Source organism: Falco peregrinus, chromosome 6, assembly GCF_023634155.1.
Source record: "Falco peregrinus isolate bFalPer1 chromosome 6, bFalPer1.pri, whole genome shotgun sequence".
Taxonomy (NCBI): Eukaryota; Metazoa; Chordata; class Aves; order Falconiformes; family Falconidae; genus Falco; species Falco peregrinus.
Genome location: NC_073726.1, coordinates 80825548 through 80841234, shown reverse-complemented (window position 1 = coordinate 80841234; position 15687 = coordinate 80825548). Strand labels below are relative to the sequence as shown.

The 15687-nt window shown below is 39.7% G+C and overlaps 1 protein-coding gene across 3 annotated transcripts in view; it reads left to right on the top strand.

Moving 5' to 3' along the window:
* LRP6 (LDL receptor related protein 6) overlaps positions 1–15687 on the top strand; it is a 128326-nt gene that overhangs the window by 49505 nt on the left and 63134 nt on the right. For all 3 annotated transcript variants that reach the window (XM_055807433.1, XM_055807434.1, XM_055807432.1), the window contains exons 3-4: positions 3189–3386; positions 14881–15077. In XM_055807433.1, coding sequence (XP_055663408.1) covers positions 3189–3386; positions 14881–15077 — 395 coding nt within the window. The remainder of the gene's footprint in view (positions 1–3188; positions 3387–14880; positions 15078–15687) is intronic.

The following is a 15687-nucleotide window of genomic DNA, read 5'->3' as shown; positions in this document are numbered from 1 at the left end:
TTAAAAGGGTGCTAGAGATTCTAATTTAAATTTTTTATTTTCTCTTTTTCTGGGCTAGAATTAAAATCTTGATTCCTGGATTTAAATTTTAGAGCAACGTATACCTAGATGAGAAGACAGGTAAATGGAACACCAGTATTCTGGTGGTGTCTGAATACCATAATTCAGCATTAGACATTATCTTTCACTTAATGATTTTGCTCTATCCTGTGGGCTTTGGTGGTGGCTTTTTTTAAAAAATTGAAATAATTAAATGTGTTTGAAGAGGATGGGGAGGAGGGAGAATGATCCTTACCTTGTCTGTATGGCTGGCTTACCATTGTTCAGTAGGTCTGTATGTTTTAACATCATCCTTTCTGTATGGTCTCCGTATGGATTACTTACGAACAGTTATAGAATGAAACAAGAGTCTGTAAGCCTTCCAGAAAGGAGGAACCAGCACACACATGTGAACAGTCTCTTATTACCTGGAAGAGGGATCTCAGATCTCTGTAGAAAAATCTATAGAAGGACCTCTGCAGTAATGGGAATTTAGAGTTGTGTCCATCTGTCCATCCCTGCCACTCTCGCTTGAATATTAGCTAGGGCTCCCTTGCCTCTTAGCATTTGCAGTTAACTTGAAGCATGGTTACAAGAGGGGCATTTCTTCCAGCTGTTTTACACAGTTCTTCCTGCCTCCTCCTGCTCCTATACCTGGTGCCTATACCCTGTACTTGCTTAGCTGTTACAGAAAATGGCCTCAGTGCGCTGAGAAAGAAAGTGGCTGTTGGCACCCATGCTGGTTGAGGCAGCTATAGAAGCTCACACACTGCATGCAAGTAGGAGGGCTTGTGGAGCTGTGTGCTGGAATGCAGTTAGACTGTTGACTGATTTTTAGCCCAGACCCCTTCCTTGAGTCCAGTTTCCTCCACGGCCATGTTAAGTCCAGTACTGGAAGCAAACATGACCTGCAAGAAGTTGCTTAAAAGCAACTGTTACGGAAAGAAATGGTCATCAAGCTATAACCTGCGTTACTTCTGCAGCAATTAAAAGCCTGGCTTCCCAAGTGAAGCACAGCCCTTGATGCCACTGGCTGGAGCATGGCTGGTTCCAAAGACGACCTTAATTGAGACATTAAAACCTGCAGGCTTTCAAGCAAGGTGGAGGAAAACAAACAGGTGATAGCGGGGAAAAAATTTTCTTGGAGAAATTGAGCAGTCACTGGAGCTGATTGGAAGTGTGGTGAACTTAAAGCCAGTTCTGTGTGCCTGTGTGGTCGGTCTTCTGACAAATGAATTAGGGCTGGTTTTGTGAAGTCTGGGAAGGCCTTTCTTTGTTACCAAACTAGCCTTACCTGTTCTTGCTTGAGTCATTGTAGTGTGTATGAGAGGTGAGAGGGAGTCAGGGAAGAAGATGAGGCTGTGCAATGACTAATGAGCAGTTGCTGCCTGAAAAATTGGTCTAGCGTGGTGGCCAGAGCCTTGGATCCTGTTGACCTTAATGAAGTATTTGGAAGTCTAGGACTTGACAGCTGGGGCAAAGAAGGGCCTGTCTTTTTAAAGAAGTTTAAAATAAATCTTCTCTCTTCTTTCTCACATGTGTTTGCTGGTGAAATGCTGCCTGACTTCTAACTTTTTGTTTTTCAAGTATGTAGCTCCCTTATTGCATAGTTTGACCGCGTTACTTGCTACTGTGCTACCTATTTGAAAATGATTTGGGTTTTTTTCCTTCTTCCTGAAGGAAAACCAGTTTTTCCGTAGCACTTGTTTGTGCCCACAGAAGTCTCACATGTTCTTTTCAGATATTTGTGCTCTGTTTAAGACAGGCACATTGCTCCATGAAGAATGACTCACTTGGGATTGAATAGGGCGATATTTGTGTTAATCAGCTGCATTTCTGTCCACAGATATAGCTGTGCATTAAAACAAACATGCTGTAGACATGAATTAAGGGGAAAAATATGACATGGAATTTCCTGACTTTTTAAAATAAAAAAAATAAATCTTTGCCAGGAATAACTTCATCTGCAAATGTTCTTAAATGTGTTGCACATTTGTTTTTCTTTAAACGATGGGTGGCCAGGCCTCTGCACATGTGGGCACCATATAGTGACATGTTGTGGTTGTGTGATGATCTGGGTTAGTTTAAAGGCTTCAGATCTTTCCTAATCTGGATTGTTTTGACTGAGCCAGGTTAGGGAACAGATACAAGCAGGTATGCTGGCAGATGGCATGAGGTTAGGAGAAGAAGTTTAGGACAGTAGCCTTGTTGTCTGTCCCAACAGTTGCCTGTAACAGCAAAACAGATCAAGTGCCATGGACAAACTTCGTCTGATCTGTTTATATTGCATGTTACTTCTGCTTAGTTATGCATTCTGTTAACAGCCCACAAAAGTAAAGCCATTTTCTACCAGCTGCATAAAAAGGACCAATATTCTTACCCCTACTAGTCTCCAGCCATAATAAAATGGGTTCCCTTGCTTCCCCTCAGTCTTAAATGCAATAAGGTAACTTCCCTCCCCCCACTACTTGCTAGATAATGTTTAAACATATGCCAGTATATGCTAACATGTTTTAAAACTTGCTTCCACAGTCTTAAAAGATTTGTGGAGTGTTTTGCCCAGTCAGTGGGTGCAAATGTGCTTCTAAACATGTTGACTTAGCTGCCTCTCTCTGAATTTCTCTGGGGAAAAAAAAGGAAATGCATTGGTCTTCTACCAAATCCACTTCACTGCCTTGCATGCAGCTATGTCCACTATAAGTCCACACACCTTTTTTTTTTTTTTTTTTCTTTCTTCCATTTCCCCCTCAGTGCTCTGACCCATGCTAAAGAGGCTGTTGTACTTTTATGATAGTCTGTAGTATCTGTCTTAGCTCTTCAATGTGGAATTCTGAGATTGTTGTCAAGATCTGTTGGATATCCCCAACTTTCTCACTTGACATAAGGAAAGAAAGAAACATATAGAAGTATAACGTGACCTAATACTGTGGGTTTGTCTTATGTTTTCTTCAGCTTTTTGTGAAGTAACTTTGTTTTGTTGTGTTTCACAGGACACGTACCTTACCCAGTAGAACAGAGCTCCACAGACACTGTCTCTGCAGAATAGAGTGTGCCTTTGCCTTTACTAAAAGTTGTAGTCAACGTTCCAGTTGTAGATTTATGTGCGATTACTTTCTTTTTTGTCTTTTCTCTTTTTAAAATAATTACAGGTTCATGTATTGGACAGACTGGGGAGAAGTGCCAAAGATAGAACGTGCCGGGATGGATGGTTCAAGCCGCTCCATTATAGTTAACACAGACATATATTGGCCAAATGGACTGACATTGGATTATGAGGAACAGAAACTTTATTGGGCAGATGCTAAACTGAATTTCATCCACAAATCAAATCTGGATGGAAGTCATAGGTAAGAAGTTTTTGTCTGATGTATGCGATGTGGTGCTTTTCTTTGAAGATGCTGCTTAAGCAATGTCATAATCTGCGTTGCAGGGAATTGTCATGTTCGCATTCGCAAAATTTTAAGCAAACTAGTGCTACCAGAAACTTTTATCCTTCTCCATCCTCCCCTTTACAAGTCCCCTTCAATGTGACATTGAATGTGTGCTCCTCTTTGGAGTATACTCTTAACTCTTAAAAGAAATACTGGAATCCTATTCTTAATTGTGTAAGGCTATTAGCAAAATTGTTCCTTTTCAATAGGTGATCTGTGCTTTGTTGCTGTAGTATTCAGGAATGCAGAAAATAGTCTGAAAAAATAGATCATCATGTACCAGAATTTCAGTAATCCTAGAGGTTGGGAAATAAGTGGAAAACAATCTTTACAGAGAACTATGATAAAATGACTGTTTTCCTCTAACATTTTAATAGTAGTGATGTAATTCTTTTTGATCCAGTCACAGCTACTTCTTAGTTAAGGGTATAACTAGTACTTTGTATATATGCATTTATCCCTAATTTGGGCGATGACCCTCTTCATTAAATGGGATAGCTTTGACAAATATTGTTTGCACACACAAATGAATCACAGCTTGTGCCAAAGGTATCTTACAAAGATGTGATTTTTTTTGAGGTTGTTTGCAAAATTTTGTGATGCTTCAGCTGGTTTATCTGGGCATGAATTCCCTTTGTTATGCTCTTCCTTCTGACCTCGTAGGGACTTAGCCCTTCTTTCACCACGAATCTTAATTTGGCATAAAGAAATCAGTCATACTGACAATACTTGTGTTTTGTGTGGACTTGTGAGTGAGTAGGAACATAGACAGCACATGTGAAACATACCCACTGTCTTTCTATGGTATTTGAACTCCATAGTTCTTGCAACAGTGGTTTGAAAGGTGATGTCATTTTCTTCTTAGATTCTGCCTGTTTCAAGACCTAAAGTTCATGCAGTATTTTTGTAACAGTGTTTGTTCATAGAAAGTAACAGGAATTGGATGCAGTTTAAAATTGTGTCTTTGGATATAAATACTGTAACTAGCTTTGTTAATTCAGTACATGGAGATACAGATAGCTGTTTTGAAGTGGTCTTCCGTTTGCTATTTATTTTGCAAGAACACAAACTTCATAGTACCAAAAAAGAGAGAAATATTTTTAGTGATACTTGCTTTAAAAAATGGAAGATCATCACATAAGTTTTCAAGTAACAGAGAGAAAGGGATGGGAATTGTCATGTACAATGGTAACTTGAGTCTCTTGTTAATTTTTGGGGGTTTTTTGAATTGGTGCCAGTTAACTGGAATATCCAAAAATCTCTTTCTCTCTTAAAAATTATTTTTAATGTTTTGTATCTCCAGTGATAAGAATAGAGATCACGAAACCAGATGTGTAACAGAACTTTAAAAAGGGTGATCTTGACTGAAAGCAATCACATGTAAGGCTCCATGTGACAGCTTGCCACCTGAAAAATTGCAGTCCAGATGTGGAATTCTTTTATGAAATGCTCCCAGTTGTGCTAGGAGTAACAGAAACAAGCAAAACTGAAACAGCCCCACCCTCCTAACAGTAATGTCAGTGGGAGGGAAGTACTACTCCAAAACAACTACTGATAGCATCACACCCAAAACACACTTCAGTGGTGTTGTCCAACAGGATAATTTGTTGGCTCATTTTATTCTTGTCACCCCTTTTTGTGTTTTTCTATATATACAAGAGGGAAGGGACCACTTTAGTATAACAATATGCTACTGCAGTCTGTCTGGTACCCTTCTAGGAGGAGAGCACATATCAGGTGCTGCATTAAATGGTACTGGTTTCAATAGCACCCCTGGAAAATTACATAGGATGTGGAGATGTTTTTTTAAATTTTAATTGCTTGAAAGTGTCCACTATTCATAAATTGGCACCACCACCATCCAACTCAATGCTGACGTTTTTCCCACAGAGCACAAGCCTCCCTGTCTTACCTAGTGTCTCCAGTCTTTCTGGCTCCAGAGCTACTTCAGCGTTTCCTGCTGGCACTACTGTGCTTTCAGTCTTCTTCTGCTACAGATCCCTTTGCAATTTTTCTCGCACTGGTGGTCTGTTGTGCAGCAGTGTAAATATATTTGGGTTTGGTGTTTTGTTTTTATTTTAATGGTGTTTATTCCCTGGTCTGCCTTTGGCTAACCTGGAAGTGATTGTGAAGGTGCTGATGTGTCTTGGTGTGAAGGGCTGGCCAGCCCTGTCTGTCTGCAGAGAGCTGTGTCTAACTGCTGTCTCATGACACAGAAGTGAAGTCACCTGGTGGATCCCAGCAGTTACCTCATTCTAGAGTAAATTCTCTGGAATTGGTGAAACCTCTAATAAAGACCTGTATAAAGAAGTAATGTAGATTTTTAAACCTACTAACTTTTTCTTACATATTCATTAAATACAAAATAATTAGTCTAATACTTTAAAGTTGTTGGTTTTATTTTTTTTAAACTGATACTGAAATGTATCAGAAATGTTTCATGGCAGTATGCTAATAAGTTCCCATTTGAGGCGGAGAAAGGGAAATCATCTTTAGAGAGGAAAGCACATATGAGTTCCCTTAAGCGCCCAGAAGCGTGCACCGCTGCTGACAGCACCTGTTTTTCCCCAGGCATGTGAGAAAGTTCTGTAGATTCAGAAAATAGTCAACATCTGTATCCAGGCATTTTTGGTTTGTTTTTTATTCTTTGCAATTACATCATTAGGAGGGAGAAAAAAAAAAAAGGAAAGAATTGCAGAAGTTAAGCTGTTCTGCAGTGCGGTTTTATGTATTTTTTTTTCCTCTGCTGTGACCTCTTAGCCTCTGCCTGTCTTAAGAAAAAAAGATCTTCTGGGGCTGTCTAAAGTGAATCTTTTTGTTAAATAATGTTTTTCAGTTTTTCAGCAAATTTACCTTTCTCAGTATGGAATTTTTTACAGCTGTAATTCTGTATTTTGGCTCTTAATTATTTTATTAATCTTTTTTAATAGCTGATTTTCTACTGCTAAAAAAGAGAAGACAATCTCTAATCAGACAGAACAAAAACCCGTGAGATCTTCCTTCTAAGTGGAAAAAACCAAACAACCCAAACCCAAAACCCACAAAGCCTTCAGTCTTTTCCCCTAGTCATCCCTAGCCCCGCCCCCCCCCCCCCGATTTTTCTGTGAAAGGTAGAACTAATAACATTAGGGGTTAGAAAGATTTCTATTTATCCCTCCCCCCCAGCAGCAGTCCCTCTGGCTTCTCTCTGTATGTTATCTATGCCCTGTGTGAAGCCTGCACACACCCCACCCCACCCCCCCCGATTTATTTTCTCCCTCCTTACCATCCCTGAAAAGCACCCATGGTTTCTCATGTTCCTTCATTCAGCATTATCCCTTGCTCCTGTTTCTGTCCCCTGTGTACTCCTGTACTGGCAGCTTGACGTGGCGTTCATGGGCAGTATATTTCAGTTGCTCCTCGTGCCAGGTGGGTCAAATACAATGGATTTAAGGTCACTTGCATCTTCACAGCCATCCATTTATTAAGGAAAACTTGTGAAAAGTAGTCATTTTGTGATCCCTGCTTTCCTGAATGGTTGGCCAAGAGATACAAGATGCATTGGGTACGGAGTTGGAGGAGATGTATACTGAACAGACACACCCAGAATGATCAGATAGCCTTGCTTCCATGTGGAAGGATGATGTTGTGTGATTAGGCCAACTTCTTTCCACCACGACATTTTAAAGTACCCTTTTAAGAGGGCTACTTCGTAGAGTAATTTTCCTTACGAGTTAAGAATGGGAGAGGACAAGATCATTATCAAGTGCATAATCTATCTTAAAACAGATTTTTTTTATTATTATTATTTAGAAAGTGATAGTTTTAGTGATTTGTTCTTGATATTTAGACCGTTCTTCTAACGGCTATTTTATATTTAGAAAGTAAGTTTGGGGTTTTTTTGTTGCTATCTAAATTTCTTTTGATTAAAACATGTTATTTTATCGTTGCAAAGTGTTACTAGTTTTTCTGATGCTTTACCTAATGTCAACATGTTTGGGAAAATATTCATACTTCTGGAAGCTGGAGCTATTGAAGAAATGAAAAAGGCAATTGAGTTATTGAAAGATGTATAGATTCATAAAGATGCGATGGTCTAGTTTTAGCAAAGGAAGCAGATGAGTAAAGATTTGATCTGTCAAGATTTGTGGTGTTGCATAACATGAGGTGGGAAAGTGTAGCAGATAAATGGCTGGAAAAGCTTTGTATAAAGCAGGATGACATGAGTTTTAAATGCTTTTGGGGAAGTGAGAAATACTTAGCAGGAACTAACATCTTTATGTCAAAAAAATTTCAAACAGTTCAAAGAAAACTGCTTTTGTGGTTTGGATGGTAAAAGAGAATACAATGTAAATAAGGTAAGATACTCATTAGTGTCACTGGCAATATTAAAAGTATCGAGGTTCAGGACCTCAGCGGTCTAAAATATAGAAGGAGTGAAAGGAAAACATATTTCTACATTGGCATATTTCTCAATCTAAGAAATCATAACTTCTTGTCTTTTTATTCCTGTAGTCTGACTACCACATCTCTATACCTGGCACTACACAAGTATTAAAATTTAAAGATTTCTATGTCGGAGAAGGACATTGATATGCATGGACGCTTCGCTTTTTGCTTACAGGGGTCTGGATAGTGGAAAAGTACAGTAGGCAGGTGGGAGGAATATGCAGGGGGAGAAACAAAGGAAGCCTTGGTATTTTTTTTTTAATTATTTTTTTGATCACCTTTTTGGACAGAACCTAGATAAGCTCCCTTTGGAATTGGTGAGCCTCTAGAGTAAGCAGCATGACAGTGCTGGCAGTAACACTCAGTAAATACGTGGCAGAGTTGCAAATTCATGAGAGAACCTCTACAGCAAATTTTACCAGGATGATGTATCATTCGTTACCAGCTAGCCCTGAGACTTATTAGCCCTAGCTACTCCAGTGATGGGCTTATTAGAATAAAGAGGAAGAGTGCAGAAGTTGGTGACTCATGCCCTTGGTTTGCCAGTGAGAAAAAGGAGCGAACAGTTTTTCATGTCAGAATGTAATAATTAAAAAATTAAATTGGTCCATAGAAAAGATGGTTTGGTTTTTTTGCAGCTTTCGCACCGCTCTTATCAGAGAGAACAGTTGCTTTTTGTGGGACTAATTAAACAAAACTGAATTGCAGGCAGCTCTCCTGTGAGTAGAGTACCCGAGATAGGTTGGCCTGCTAAGGCAGCTCTTGAATTAATTTTCTCTTCCTTTACCCTGCAGCAGCAGTTCTAATTAATAAGTTAACACGTTACTGGCTGAAGGGAAATGCACTTACAAGGTCCCCCAGGAAGTGTTTGTGCTAATGAGATGGGTTTTGAGGCCACTGTAAGAAAACATACTTTCAGCAACTGTCAGAAAGCTGGGAAGCTCTTGCGGGGAGGTGAATGTCTTAAGTTTGCACTCGAGCATGCATTCTTCTAGTTTCTGTTTTCAAGCATCAGCTCATGTCTGTCTGCCAGATGTTTAGCTGCAGATTTGATGAAACACTGAAAATACTGTGTCCCTGCATTTAGAAGACTTTTTCATTATTTGCATATAATGTGTAGAATATATGACATTACATGCAAGATATAAAATACGGCATTCTGTGTGTATCTTTGTGGATATTTTCTGTGAGATGAAAATGCTTAATGCCCTCAAGCAGTAAAGAGGAACCAGTCTATGGTGAAAAGCCTGTTTCAAGAGCACAGCAACATATTACAGGCCAGTGGAGGAGACAAATAGTGCCTAATTAAAACTGCTAGAGAATCCTGCATAAGCAGAATTAATTAGATTATTCGGACACAGAGCTAGGGTGAATGTCTTCGTTCTTCCCCAAGGTGCTTCTGAAATAAAATGCTGGAAAGGTGGAGCTTCAACACATTTGTGTTGAACATATACATACACTCTATATGGCTAGAGTCACTATGCCACAGGTCACTGCACATTTCTAGACGTTAAATAAAAACATGTAGTACAGGGTGACTAGCCCAGCTGGATCAACAGGGCAGCTCATCAACACTGCATCAAAGACCTGAGATGGCAAATGCAGAATTAGTTGAGGATCACTGGCCCACCTGAAAGCAAAGGAAGGGCAGTGTCAGTTAGGAAGCACGTAGACCACTGTGCAGTCAGTGGGCCTACTGGTGCACCACCTCCTAAACTCCCTCATCTCTTCCTGCTGGTTTCCCAGTCTCCTCCCCTCTTGCCAGAGATTTTTATCTACACTGCTTGTCATGATGGTGTTTGCCTGAAAAATGACCTGCAAAATCACTCCATTTCTCAGGCATGGTTTTACTTCTGATTGACTTCTTCAGACTTTCATTGAAGGTGGGATTTGAAATGGCACTGCTAGACCTTTTATTTGTTACACATATGTTTGGGAAACACATGGCAGTCATGGCTTAAAGAAGTGGCAAAATAGAAAATATTTTGGCTTTAAGAGACAGTATTGTATCCCAGAAGTCATATTTCCTGTGTACTTTTTGGGTAATTAGAACCAGGCTTGTGTTCTGATAGCAATATTTGAACAAGCATTCATGCTAAAAGTCCAGCTTAATTTTCCAAGTTTGCTCTGCAAATATTTTTGTTAGTTCGGCAGGAGAGAAAACCTTGTAAGCTTCTGAGTGAACCAGAGCTCCCTGCCCTCCTTGTGGCATCCTATGGTTGTCTGCTGGTCTTTCATCCTGCTTCATGTGATGGTGTGCAGGATTCGTGCTGTGCGTGCTTCGGCCACTTGCTAACATTTCCAGTTGTCAACAAGTCAAAGCTGTGTAATTCTTGCAATTTCCTGAATGCTCAGAGATCTGGTATAGCATAAGAAGGAAAATAAATTAAAAATCAGTAAATGCATATACATGCACACACATACACACAAATCAGAAGGCTTTTACCTCTAGCTGGTATGAATTTCTAGCTCTTCATATTGAGTTGTCATTAGATGCCAATATGGTAAATTTTGCCACAGTAGTAGGTATGAAGTGTTAAGATGAATTACCTTCACTTTTTCCCAGTCTTCACAGTCATATTTGAAATGGGATTGCAAGGACTGGTACAACACCAGATTATTTACACACACACACCCCCCACACCACCGACACCACCCCCACCCCCTTTCTGATATCCTACGAGATGGTAATAGCTATGGGATCCTCCAGAGAGATGCTGGAGAAGTAGATTGAAACACAAATGTGAAAATTTTTGCACCCTGCCCTGGAGATTGAGTGAAGGCAGCCTCACAGGTCACCTGAAAGGAGTTTTGCTACTGTGAAGCTGGAATGTTAATGGTTTAGAGATGTACAGGCCAGGATGTCTGAAGTATCCCAGGTTTTCTGCAGGTGTTCTGATCAGGTTTTGAAATGAAAAAAACTGTAACTCAGCCAGAATAGAAGGGATTTGGTTAATGGGAAGTGTTTGGTTTTTTATTTTTAGGGATAAATGCCATTATGCTTGGATATAAATTGTTATCTGTTAAAATTCTAGGGAAAAAATAATTCTGATATTTAAAATTTATGTTATCTTGATTTTTGGTGGCTTTATTTTGGTGTGAAGTATTCTTAAATTTCATAGCTATAATCTAGCTATGGAATTGAATGCTAGTATTACTTGAAAAAGAAATAAAGACAGACTGCAGAAATCCTGGTTTTGATAAAGGATATGAACTCAAAATTAATATTTTTTGGTCATTTTACTGTTAATTTTTATTTCAAGTGAGTTTAGTCTTTGTCTGAAATGCACATTATCCTGAAGCAGCAGCTTATTTGTCATTGTTAGTATAAAACTGGATAGGTTGTCTATGAGTTTGCATGTGTGTATTCCATTTCAGAGTTCAGTAGCCCCTTTTGTAATGCCTGCTTTAACTTGTTTATTATTTGTTTCCTTTATCTAAACAAAGTATTTCACAGGCCTGTTAGAATACAAATAGAACAAAGCTGAATCTATTTAAATTGGATCTATGTTTTCTTCAGGCAGCAGCAAACTCTTCACTATAGCAAGTTTTTATTGTAATTGCATCTCTGATTACCATGTTGATACATAAATAGTTGAATTTAGGAGATCACGGTACTACAGCACAGAATTTAATTTCTGCTTGCTTTCTCTCTCTCTCTCTCCCCTCACTTTCCTTGTTTGCTGTCCCCTTCTGCATTTCCTTCCCAGCCAACTAAACAGTAGAGACAGTGACATTTTAAATGTCAATAGCCATCAAGATTTTTAAGGCAAATTTGTGTGATTATATGCCTGGTGCAGGGAATATTGCTAAAGTTAGTATGTGCTTAGTGCCATCTAATATGTAGCCAATTTGCATGTTGCTGAAGCCCTAGAGATGTCTCCTGAACGAATAACATTACTCCTTATCCTCATTTCTCACTTTCTCATCATCCTCTGGTGTCTCTTTTTAACGAGACTAATGATATGAATACAGCAGTTTGAAGGAACTGAAGAGCTTAGTGCAGGATAATAGGATGTAGTGCTTTTTGCTGTCATATCACTTGTTCCAATCAAGCCTGGGCTGGTAACATAGAGGCTGAAGGTGGTTGCCACCAAAGAGCTGTCAGGTCATGTCAGTCCAATTACACCTGCAGTGCTGTACCTGGTACTGGGGTTGGCAGCTTTATTAGTGAGGCCAGAAACCTGGCTGCTCCCCAAGCCCACGTGGGTGCTTGAGAAACACTCTGCAGGTGGGAAGCAACTGCTCCTGTAAACCGTGCACAGAAGTTGAGTGCTACGAGTGATGTTCTGCTCCCCTTCTTTCACCGGCGTGTCCCAGCCACTAAAACCAGAGCTCTGCAGTTTCTAATGCAGGTCATGCTGAAGCATAACTGCTTCGTGGCAGCCATCAGAAGGTCATTTCTTGCTCCCTCTCCCCTTCCTTTTCCTGTTTTTTAGCACCTTGGCTCTCCAGCCTTTTCCCTCTGCTCCTCATTAGCCTGTGGCGGCTCATTTAGCACAACTCGGCAACTGCTTCAGTGCTGACACACGCTGTGTGGCTGCTGTTCAGCAAGGCTGCAGGTGCAGCCTGTGGAGGGTGTTCAGAGGGGAAAAAAGCCCTGCTGGGTTTGCTGATTGGAGGTGAGCTATCACCTTGTAGTGGCTTGCTGGAAACAAGGGATGTGGAGTACGGTGTTACTTGTAATGCTCATCTTGATGAGATGCAAGGAATACAGGCCGTTGTATTTGGGCCCAAAGCCATTTTCATGTGACAGTACCTTGTATCTGCTGAGAAAAATGATACAGGTTTAAGAGTAATTGCTTCAAGGCTGTGGCTGACCCTGCAGTCGAACGAAGGTTTAAGTAAGGGCCACAGTCCACCTGATGCTTTGTCATACGAGTAGATGGTTGTCTGAAAGTTAGGCACGTCTAACTGTGTCTGTTGTACTCCCGAGATTTACTCCCCCTAGGAATGGTGGGTGCTAACCACATGTAAAATTCCTGTGTTTTTGGGGGTTTTTTTTTCAAGTAAATAGCAAGATAGAATGCTTTATAAACACATGGCTTCTCATGTGCATGGGAGTGCTGTATTTGGTGCAGAATTGGTTATAGCCAGAGCTTTGGACTTTTATTGTTTCTGTCCCATATGACAGATGTCACAAATTTGTCCTTAAGACTCAGTCTCCAAGCCTGCTATAAACAAAAATTATTCAAATCTTGAAGGTATTTAGGGTTTGGGGGTGGGACTGGTAAAAATGTTTACAGAATTAGAATACCTTTATTCTTGGTAGGGGAGTTTGTTGTGGTGTTCTGGCTTTACTGTTTGGCTGGTAGATTTCAGCTGTAAATGATACTAAAATATAGTCTTTTGTAAGATGCTTAGTTGGAGCATTTAATTAGAAGCAAAATACATACCTGACTCCAGACAGAAATAAGGAAGAAAAGATAATATGTCCTACTTTCGAGTGCAAAATATCAAGAAATGGAAAATTTTGTTTGGTGTAGAATTGGAACACTAGAGTGACAAGTAAAGGAATGTATGTTTTTCTTGGGAGCAGAAAAAAATAGAAACTTTAAAGGTAGTGCATCTTTTTCCAGAAGCTAAGGTGAAAGAGCGGTAATGACTTCAATCTCTTTGTACTCAGAATCATTGGAAGAAGATACCTTCAAGTTTCTTGCTTTAATATACTCTTCTGTTACATTTTAACAGAAAATACTTGGAAAATAAGAGTGGTTTTGTCCTCTACTAAACTACTTCAGTTACTGACTTCTTTGCAGAAGTGATGCATACAGTGTGGGGGTGTTTTCTCAGTAAATATACAGATAATGACTATGACTTTCCTCTCTGCAAGAAGAAAATTGGGAGGCTAGTGTTCATAGTGTAACCTAGGGGAATAAGGGAGTAGTAAACGTGTGTGTCAGTGCCTTACGCTTTCAGTGCAGGAGAGGGATGGCAATCTCTAATGTTCAGTGGGAGCTTGTGTATCTGAGAACACATGTGTACCCGTGCAGTTAAGAAGAAAGGAGGTGGGAAGAAGCGTTTGTGTCAGTGGTACTTGTGTGGCCCTGCTTTGAGTGGGGTGTTTGTCCAGATGACCTCCAGGATCTTCTCCATCCTAAGTTTTTTCTGTGATTCTGAATAAAATAACCAAAAGAACTGAGCTACTTAATTCCAGTTCTGAGGAACCTGGGTACGGATAATTAGTTTCTACATCACAAGAACCTGGAAAAACTGTCTTCAGTCATGTTTGTGCTGCATTTTTGTGATGGCTAATGAGAATGTGTTTGTATATATACATAAAATATATGGGTATAGTCTTTAATTTTGTTTATGGACCTGGAGACAGGCAGTGACCCAGTTTGCTCAGAAATGATACCATTACCATGGCAGATCAGTAGAACTGTGTTTAATTGCACTGCTTACAATAAAAACAATAGCTTAATAGTTATCATAATAATGAATCATGAAAAGTAACTTTAAGGGTTTCTTTGTAGTGAAACTATTTGCCATTAGAATATTTTTCTGATGGTTCAAAAGAGCAAAACTGGAAGAGATGGATGGACTGTTAACTGACCAAATGCTGTCTCAGTTTGGAATCTGCTGAGGCTGAAAATGGTGGACATCATATATCAGCAGGTAGCAGCCAGACTTCCATAAAATCAGCTGGCATTTTCCCCACTTGCTCATGATGACAGAGTTTCACAGGTATTGATTGTTACAGGAGTGCTAAGAAATAGCCACAGGCTTAAGTAAGGATTTCAGTTGGCATCTCTTGTGACCATCTTAGCATCAGTAGGCAGCCTGGAAGTAGGACTCCTGTATTGTTACCCTGTATCATTCCCCAAAGTGGGTGCACTGTATTTGTTCCCCATAAATAAATAGGAAGTTCTGAATAACAGTACTTAACGTTGTTAAAATTCTTTTCACAAAAGCTACGTTCAAACAAAACCGTAGCGTGAATTGTGTTCGAGCATTCATTTTTTCCCCTGTATTCTATTAGGCAAGCAGTGGTTAAAGGCTCCCTTCCACATCCTTTTGCTTTGACGCTCTTTGGGGACACGTTGTACTGGACTGACTGGAACACGCATTCGATCTTGGCCTGCAGCAAGTACTCTGGGGAGGACCTGCGTGAAATACATTCCAACATCTTCTCTCCCATGGATATCCATGCTTTCAGCCAAAAGAGGCAGCCAAATGGTAAGCTGTCTTGCCTTCTTTTTTTAACTGCAAGTTGGAACTGATTTGCAAAAATCTTAATTAGTCTTTCTGTATGGTAGTGGGTGGCTTCACCCACGTCATGATGCAATTTTTCCAATGCAGAGATTGGGAAAAGACCCAAAGAGAAACCAAATATTCTCTACATTGTTTTTTTAAATGCAAAAAACCTCTTGCTTTTTTTCTGCCTACCACATTTATCCTGTTGTTGTATTCCATCTTCTGTTTCATGTGCCATTACTTTAGGCAACGCAGTATTTTTATTTTTTCCAAGTAGTAGTTCCTGAATGGAAAGTAGTGTTAATTTGGCAGATGATATTAAGCAAGACTAGCTCTGTGTAATAAGCACTCTTAACCATTGTGTTAATTTACTGTGTTTGCATCTTGTTTTTATATATACAACCTACTATACATTCAGCACCAATGTGCTGAATAGTTTGTGAAAATGAGGAGAGCAGAGCTGAAACAAGGCTCTTGTTTAGAGCTATGTGCTTCTTCCTCAAGAAAGGAAACGTTCAACATTTGGGCATTTTGGTATCATAAATACCCCACTACTCAACACTTGGAATTAATTTTTCCTTGTTCTGTGTTT